The 9,498-nt window shown below is 44.5% G+C and overlaps 1 protein-coding gene across 1 annotated transcript in view; it reads left to right on the top strand.

Moving 5' to 3' along the window:
• The first annotated feature begins 2,759 nt into the window (after positions 1-2,759).
• C8A (complement C8 alpha chain) overlaps positions 2,760-9,498 on the top strand; it is a 56,900-nt gene continuing 50,161 nt past the window's right edge. The window contains exon 1 of the mRNA XM_036257268.1: positions 2,760-2,836. Coding sequence (XP_036113161.1) covers positions 2,760-2,836 — 77 coding nt within the window. The remainder of the gene's footprint in view (positions 2,837-9,498) is intronic.

Here is a 9,498-nt window from a genome sequence, read left to right as displayed (position 1 = left end):
GAGCTAAGGCATAACAGGCAGACAACTGGACTTGGAGGGCGAAGACCCAGGCCTTTGTTCTGATACACTCTTAGTAGTGCAGTAGTTGTGTGATCAGACCAGAAAAGATCTCAGGGTTGAAGTTGGACAGATTATAAATTCATGATTCTGAGGCTCACCAGCTGTGATTGCAGGCATGTGACTTAACCACTCTTAAAGTCAATGTCCTCATCTTCTAAGCAGAACTGTTATTACTGGCCTTGCAAGATTACTGTGAAGTCAGATTAAATTTTATTTTATAAATCATGTGATGTGGCCGGCACAGGGTGGTAATCGATATATCTGCTGCCATTTTCCACCTTACTCACCATCTCGCTGACTCTCACGATTCTCCTCATGATGATGATATGTTTTTAAAAATATGTTTTATTGAGCTTAGAAAGAGAGAGAGGAAGGGAGAGGAAGAGATAGAAATATCGATGAGAGAGAACATCGATTGGCTGCTTCCTGCACGCTCCCCACTGAGGATCAAGCCCACAACCTGGGCATGTGCCCTGACCAGGAATCGAACCAGCGACCTCTCGGTGCCTGGAGATAACCAGCTGAGCCACACCAGCTGGGCATGATAATGATATTTATTTTACAAGATTATTTTGAGGATTAAATGAGAAACTATAGCTGAAAGTATTATAAAATAGTAAACTCTTTTTAATGGATTCATTTGCTAATTCACTCAATCAACAAATATTTCTTATTAATGATCCAGATTTAAGTGAGATGATGTTTACGAAGAAGAACCAGACACAGAATTTACCCTAGAGAAATTTTTATTCTCAAGCTATCCCCCCCCACTTCCTTAGAAAAACATAATCTGAGGTAAAAGAGAAAAGTGCTCATAAGTGTTTATGAGGTTCAAGGTAACAAAAAATACCGCTCAGACGGAGCCCTCAGTCCAGGATCCATGGTGGGCCTGCTATTTGAGAAGACACTTGACAGAGGGGAAGAGCTGATGGCTGAAGGAAGTCTCACAGCGTGAGGAAGGTAAGGGAGATCTGACTGCAGTGCGGGCGATGATCAGAGGGTTGTGGTTCAGAGGGCTGCACAGAGCGTTGGACCCATTTCTGGAGGAATTGGGATTCTAATTTTATAGACAGTGGGGAGCGACGGAAGGTTCCTGAGCAGAAGAGGGACGTTGTCAGAAGCAGTTTTCTTGAGGACGAATTCAGCAACAATGAACTGGGAAGCGTGGAGGGAGGAGAAGCAGAGGCCACTGGGAGTCTCTTATGATCATTTCAGAGAGAGAGCCACGGCTGTGAGACAGATCGAGGGCAGCGAGAAGGAGGAGAGAAGCTTGGAGGGAAAATAGTACAGTGGAAATAGGGTCGAATTCAAGTGACCACGTGGAGGGGTGAAGGATGAGACAGGCGAGTAGAGGTTCAGGAGGAGGACCGGGGGCTGCTGAGGTCTTGGGTGAAGAGAAGGCATCAGGGAAATCTCAAGAAGGAGCTGGGCTGAGAAGGAAGGCATATTGCCTATGCGATAAAAGAAGAAAATGAATTCACTAGAATGGCCAGGGCCAAGGGAAGGGAGGCCAGGCATTTTCGTGGGGCAGCATTCCCCGGCTTCAGCATTACTGACACTTGAGCCAGCGAACTGTTTGCTGGGGCTATCCTGTGCACTGTAAGACATTTAGCAGCATCCCTGTCCCTATCCACTAGATGCCTGTAGCACAGCCCAAAGTTGTGACGACCATGAACGTCTCTGGTCATTGCCAAATATCCCCAACGGGAGAAAAATCACTCCTGTTGAGACTACTGTTCTAGGGTGAGGTCTGCCCACATGAGAAAAGCAGCAGACCTGGTGGAGGAAGACCTGAGCTATACTCCCCGGAGAAGGGGTGGGGAGTGGGTCTGTGGACTTGTCTCAGGAACCTGGACTGTGGATGAGACAGGGAGGGAGGGAGATGGCTAGGGAGTTTGTGGGCTCCAGACGCACCACCCTGAGCTGCCTTAAGGGTACCTAGATGTGACACCCTCATGACACCCACATCTGCAGTAAAAGCATTATGAGATACCCAACATGACTGGAAGAGTCCGAGAGTGAGTGTAAGTATGGTATCATCAGGGCAGATGTGGAGCTGTTACTATAGTTCTGGAGTATGCTGCTGCAGATATCCATTTAAGGCATCTGGTCTCCTCAAGACACCAATATGCTGGATCTTAAGGATATCAAATGTCTGGATAATAGTGGAAAGTCCACTGAGTTACCCACATTTCTCGGGCTGCAGAGGTTTGATGGTGCATTGGAGAACCTCCATGTAACTGTCAGCATTTTCTAAGTTTTGCTGGCTGTCTATGGCTGAGCTGATAGGTCAGTGTTAGCCTTGTTTCAGTCTTGCAAAACACATCGATCTGACCTCAGTTTCCAAGAGCCACTGAGAAAGACCATGAATTCTGAAACTGTATCTTGATTTGACTTATGCCTCTTTCTGAAAATAAGATCCCTTTGCTCAGCTGGTATTGGTTCAATAAATACCTTATGGCTATTGTTTTTCAAAAGGACTTAAGGACAGTGGCCTTTGGTGTTATGGGTTTTAGGATGTTTGGCTAATCAATACCCTAGTAACTAATTAACCACATCTGAATGAGAATCAAGAGAGTTCTGTTAGATTTAATCATTAGTTCTTATGGGTCTCAGCCTGGAGACATCTTTTTCTCCAATTCCCTGAACAGATCCTCTAATTCCTTCTAGGTGACATAGGCCGGTGGCTTCTGGATGAGATGTTTGCTGTTGCTTTCTTCATCTTGTCTTTAATGACTTGTCTGCCTGGGGTGACCATCGAGGAGATGGTGAACCGGTGAGTCAGCCATATGTCTCTGCAAGATTTGCACACAGGGTCACCTGGTAGGGAACTGAGACAATTTTCTGTTTGTAATAGGCTATTTCAGGTTGGAATGTGACCTCTGTGTGTGCAAATCACAGTTCTAGTTCTCCGGAGCTGGGGGAGCTGGAGTACATCATTTCTTTGAGCTCCAGTTGTCTTCTCTGTAAAATGAGGATAATAATGCCTCTTCTATAGGAGTTAATGAACATGAAATAGGATCCGGGATATGACATATACTTAGCTTAATAAATAGTAGTTCTCTTGAGTAACATTGGACAGTCCATTTGTGAATGGGCTTATCCATTTGTGAATCATAAGAATATCTATCTCACAGTGTTTGGGTAGGATACATTTAGATAATGTATATAAAATAATTTGGGAAAGGCGAGGGACTGGAGAGATGCTGGGTCATTTCCTAGAAACGAGTCTACCTTTTGCTGTGGGATAATGAATGGCAGCGCCGTCTGCACTGCACCTTGCATTTTGCCTAGTCCGTTTCCTTGAATTTTCTAACCTGGCCTCATGGTTTTTTTTTGTTTATGTCGTAATGTTAAGTATTTTGTAGCACTTAAACAGCTCCTTATTTCACCTTTGGGACAGCTTTAAAGCAGTCCCTATCTCCCAAACATTGAAGATTGTAATTACAGTTATTTTATTCAAATTCTTGTTGGATGATTCCATTTAAAATCATTATTGCTTTTAAATGCTAGCGCAAGAGAGATTTTCTTTAAGTAACAGTTCAGAAGGGAGGAAGGCATTTTTATAAGCAGTTAATTTGCAACTTGTATTTAAAGCAAATACAATTTTGAACAAAATAAAAAAAAATCATCTCTAATAATTAGAAGATAAAGGCGAGGGAACGGTGGTAAAGGGACTCTCTGCGGAGATGCTCTTAATTATAAAAGCTTATCATTGTGATCCTTGTTGGAAATGAGCAAAGAGTCCTGATGTTTGATGAACTTATCAAATAAGACAGACCAGTGAAGAGGCAAATTTGAAGTCAAGGCAAAAGAGAACCAATTAAATATTTTACAAAGTGCTGAAGTGGGAAATCACGAGGTCTTCCCGTCTAAGGCCAGTGTGTCTGACCCTGGCTTTGGAAACAGAAAACTTCGTGGCGAAATAACGAGGGGCTCAAATTCTGACGCCGGCGTCTGCGTGCGCGGGTGAGCGCAGGCCAGTTGTTTAGGTTTTCTGAGCTATCGGAAGGGAGGGAAGCAAGAGGAAGAATCGGAGGCATGGGCAGTGCTGAGAATAACGCCGGTCCTCAGTGAGCAGTCTAAGCTGTTGCCAGCGCTGTTGTGTGGCTGTTACTGTTGTTTGGGGCGGATTTTCGTTCTCTCTGATGGTTGACATGAAGTAGAACAAATTTATAATGTGCCAGTTGGCATGGATCTTTGAGCTCGGTCAGTGACTTCAAACTCTTAAAATAATTTAACGATGGACTCCCTTTCTTCTTTCCCCAAGTAAAATCTTACACCATCACTGTTGTTTTAAAATGTTTTCCCCAGAAAACCCCACCATTTTTCGATAAAGGCTTTATCCTAAGCGAATGTAGACATGGGCGGACGAAAGTCAAAGTATCATTAGAGTGTAGAGGTGTATCGTGTTTTCAATGTGAGGTTCACACGAGGCCTTAGTAAATATCCCAGCTATGCTAGTGCCACGTGGTGAACTGAGCCAGTGATGTGTCTACCCTCGAAGGGTTTACAGTGCAGTGAGAGTCAGTCAACAAACACGTAAACCAAGCTTTTCAGGGAAATGCGTGATAAACACTCCGAAGGAAACAAATAGGGTCTCTGCCGGAGGGCAGCAGAGCAGTCTGCATGGGGGGGGGGGGGAGGGCCCCTGTGGGTGGCGTGGAAGCTGAGCCAGGGAGGAGCTGTCCGGGGGGTGGGGGGCTCCCTGTGGGTGGCGTGGAAGCTGAGCCAGGGAGGAGCCATCCGGGGGTGGGGGGGTCCCTGTGGGTGGCGTGGAAGCTGAGCCACGGAGGAGCGGGGAGAACGGAGAGATCAGCGCGTGGTGAGGCCCCGCCGTGGCAGAGGCTAGTCGTGTGCGTGGACATGTCCGAAGGATGGGCAAAGCACAGGAGCAGGGACTGTGCCAAGAGGATGTCTAAGAGGGGCAGAGGCCAGATCACCAGGGCCTAGGGCACCATGATGAGGAATTTGGGTTTTAGTCTATGTGTAGCAAACAAACAAATATTGAATAGTCTTATAAAAGAGGGATATTATCTGATGGCTAATTTAAAAAAATCGTCCCTGTGGCCACAGTGGTTCTCAACCTTCCTAACGCCGTCACCCTTTAATACAGTTCCTCATGTTGTGGTGACCCCCAGCCATAGAATTATTTTCGTTGCTACTTATAACTATAACTTTGCTACTCTTATGTCTTAGGCGACCCCTGTGAAAGGGTCATGCGACCCCTAAAGGGGTGGCGACCCACAGGTTGAGAACCACTGGCCTAGAGGAAGGTGAAGTGGGAGGTCTCCCTGGAGCCCACGGCAGTAATCGGGAGGGAGATGAAGGTCCTGGAATCAGGACAGGGCGGTCAGGCGGGAGGGAAGGCAGTGGAGATCACCTTGACGGTAAGATGGACAGAACTTCCCAGGGCCTGGGTGTGGGGGCTGGGGGAAGGAGGGGCAGAGACCGCTGCAGGCGACCGGCTGGAGCAGTTATGGTCACCCCCTTACTGCTGTAGGACAACAGGGGAGCTGCTTAAGGGGAGGAAACCAAGAATTTATATTGGGAGCCATTAAGTGTGCCTTGCCTGAGGGACACCTCACGGAGACATAAAATGGGAGATCGGATGGACCAAACAGGATTTCAGAGGGCAGGGCCCAGCTGAAGATCTAAATTTAGGGGCGTTGATACAGATGGCATGCAAGGCGCAGGAAACGGATCTCACTTTCTCAAGAGCGAGAAAAGCAGAACGAGAGAGAAGAAAGGTCAGCCTGCACCCTGAGGAATTCCAGTCTTTAGAGCGGTCAGAGAGGACTGGCCACTGAGGGGGAGGCAGCGAGGAGGAAGGGAGCACGGACGTGCGATGCGAACGAAGTTCAAGAGAGGAGAGATTTCAGGAAGGAAACGTTGGCTCCAGAGAGCAGGTAAGACAACCCGCAGAGCTTTCCACTGGATTTAGCAACGGGGAGGTCACGGGAGACTCAGCACTTCCAAAGTCAAGTTTGAATTACTTCAGTTTCATGATGTAATTCCATGCAACTGAATGGAACTGGCTCAAGATGATATAATTAGTGACAATCTGCTCTGAATATAAGCTGAGCCAACTGAACCCCTGGCAATAATCAGGGTTAGAGCTTCCGACCTTCTCGTTCAGGACTGGTGGCTAATTCATTATTTTGTGATCTAATTGCTGGAGTGACAACAATCTGGGGTCGAGCACTGGACTTGCAAGTTGTGGGTTCACCTCCAGGTTTTATGCCCTTTGCCCAGTACGCCACCCGATTTAAAAAGGCAAATGGGCAGGACCTCAGCAGTCTGCAGCCCAGTGAAAAGCAGGCTTCAATGCATTTTGACAAAGATGGAGAGGTTTGGTGAGCACGTGTGGTGAGAAGGTTGGAGATAAACTCATGTGTATGTTTGGCTTGTGCTTAGGGATGTACAAACATGATTGAAAACAGTTTCACAAGTTTTGATTATCCCTGCCTTTTCAGCTATAAGAAAATTGAAGTTCAGTAAGTAGCAGGAAGTGGATTTAAATTCATGTTATTTGGACCTAAACCCCTTTCTGTTATATCAGTGTTTCTTCAAATGTGTGCCACAGTCTTACAGAGGTTACCTGAAAAAATGGCACGTGTTAAAAAAAATGGGTCAAGGCTAGGTTAAGTAGATGAAAATGCAAACTTCTCCGAGCCTTTAATATGTCACTGGGCATTTTAAATCTCTAAAAGTAGTATGGTGTATGCAATTTATCCACGTGTATCTGACCACGCAACTTCTGTTTTCCTCTCCATCTCTGCGGCACCTCTCAGGGACGAGTACTCCACAGAGCACACTTTAAGAAGCCCTGCAGCAGCACTGTGTTGACTTGTGTGATTCTGCAGAGGAAAAAACTAAGAGCCAGACAGTTAAACACACTTGACTATAGTAGCACAGCAACGTACATGCCAACGAAAGACTAGAATCAAAGCCTCCTGAATCCTAGCGCTGTCTAGTAAGTGTATCATTGCTTGAGTAGATTTTCAGTAGCTGGGAGATGCTTTAAAACTATTTGCCAGGATTTTCTAGGCCACAGATTTATTAATGGTTCCTTAAGTAATTGAAAAATTGATACAATTCTTTTGGAAAGCTATTGGGCCATATGTGTCATAAGCTTTAAAATCACTTCTATCCTTCAACTCAGCCATCCCATTCTGCAGGATATATCGTCAATAAATAACTTAGAATACAGAGAAACTGGGCGCTCGATAATCTAATTGTTTGATGTTAGGCGAGTGGAACAGTCATACATAGTTTACATTTCCACTGCAATATCAAGTGGAAAAACAGGATATAAAATGCAATACTCAGTGTGACCTCAGCTATGTTATGAAAATAAAGAGTGAAAGGAAATATGAAAAAAATATTAACGTTGGGAGGAACTGGGCCATTTTTTCTTTCATTATCTTTTCTATGTTCTCTTTAATGAGAAAGCATTACTTTCATAATCAGCAAAAATAAACTACATTTAGAAATGCATTGGAATGATACGAGCAACCTCTGGTCACATTGATAATGGCTAGAAGGTTATGATTTAATGAATGGTCCTGTGTACCTTTTGTACTCTTGCTTCAGTGATAGCATTACTGAGTGTGCCTCTGTCTAGACATCATGTCACAAAGCTTTTAAAACCACAGCAACACAGCACTGCTCTGTCTAGGCTTTGCTTCCATCCATTAATACTGTTTCCTTCCATTTTGACATCATAATGCACTCTCTGTGGGCTTGCAATGACATTACCTTGACAATTCTATAGTGAGATGCAGATTAATGCCGGAGACATGTTCTGCTCCCAAACCTTGTCTCCTACCTCTTGACGATTCGAACCCTTGTCTTTCTCCATGACCCTATGCTTCCAACTTTTATTATTAGGACAACCTATCGACAAAATGACAGATGAACCAAACCTCGAGCCATTTGAATGTCTCGATATCAGAATTAATTGATTAGCTTCAAACTAAAAACTGGATTCAAATAAATCAAAACAATGCCACTCTATTTCCTATAAATTGTTTTTATTTTTCCCCTTCTCTTCCTTCCCTTCCTCTCCCCCTCCCTCTTTCTATTCCTCCTCACTTCCTTCCTTCTTTGTTCCTTTCCTAAATAATTACTGAGCACATTACTTGGGTCTGGCACCAGAACAGATGTTGGGATCAGTACCAAACATACAGACAGTACTTACTTTCACAAAGTTTACAACCTGATGATGAAGAGAGAAATTATACAAATATTACAAGTGTGATAATTACATATTGAGAACATGTGCAGAGCTTCACCAAATTATATCAAAGGAGGTATCTAAATAGTCTGAGTAGTGAGCAACGTCTCCCTAAGGAACTAGTATTTATGATGAGATTGAAAGAAATCCAGGAGCTAACCAGGGAACGAGGCAGACAGTTGGATTCTTTCAGGATTGGCTTCTACAGGTAGATGTGATCAAAGGAAATGTGGGGTCCAAGAATTTAGGACATAACTAAGGTTTTACAATGATAAACCATGGAATCAAAACTAGTTATAAAGGGAAATAAAAATAGGAGGGGGCTTATTGAAAGAAAGAAAGCTTACCAGCGAAGAGAATGGAGGCCCAGTGAGGTCCAAACAAAAGTGTAGTGGAAATCCTTGAGCATGTAAGATAGATGAGAAGAGGCTGTGGAGCCCCCAAATGACTATCAGCAGATGACTTGTGAATTTGTGATCTGGAGGAGAAGCTGTTTCAGAAAGTGAGAAGGTCCAGGATATGACCACGGGAGATAGTGGAGCGGAAAAAAAGGGTCATCAGAGACGAGGAAAAGAAGCGACTAGAGGGCAGTGTTGGACAGCTCCTTCATGGGATGATGAGGTCTTCCCAGAGCCATGGAAGAAACTGGAGTAGAGGTGAATGTGCTGAGCCGAGCACTGAAGTTTTCTTGGAGGGGATGGTACAGGGGGTGTTATATGTATATTAGCGTCATTTGATGGATCACGGTTTCTCTCAAAGTGCCAGGGAGTCCCTAAGATCTTTTTGAGAGTGGGTGTGGGGGCCCTATGAGTTCGAAACAATTCCACACTAATACTAAGACATTTGCCCTTCTCACTGTGTTGTATTTGCACTGATGGTGTGGAAGTAATGGTAGGCAGAGCTGCTGTGGCCCGGGTACAAGTCATGGGAGTGCACCAGAATCGCCAGGAAAGAAATTTTTACTTAAGAAAGTCCTTTTCCAAACAGTACATTATTAATTTTATTGGGCCTCTTTGAATGCATGTTATTTAAGTATTCTACATGTCAAAATGTGGAGAATGCAGAGAACTTTTGTGTGCTGAGGTGTGATGGTTGTCTTGTGAAAAAGCAGTCATTTGAGTTGCAAGTGAAAGTCACCACCTTTTCCCTGGAACATTGTTTTTATTCAACAGGATAACTTTCAAATTACAGTTATTCAG

The sequence above is a fragment of the Molossus molossus genome, unplaced genomic scaffold (genome assembly GCF_014108415.1).
Source record: "Molossus molossus isolate mMolMol1 unplaced genomic scaffold, mMolMol1.p scaffold_m16_p_12, whole genome shotgun sequence".
Lineage (NCBI taxonomy): Eukaryota > Metazoa > Chordata > Mammalia > Chiroptera > Molossidae > Molossus > Molossus molossus.
Note: the sequence above shows the minus strand (reverse complement) of the source record. Positions and strands in the feature narration are given on the sequence as shown.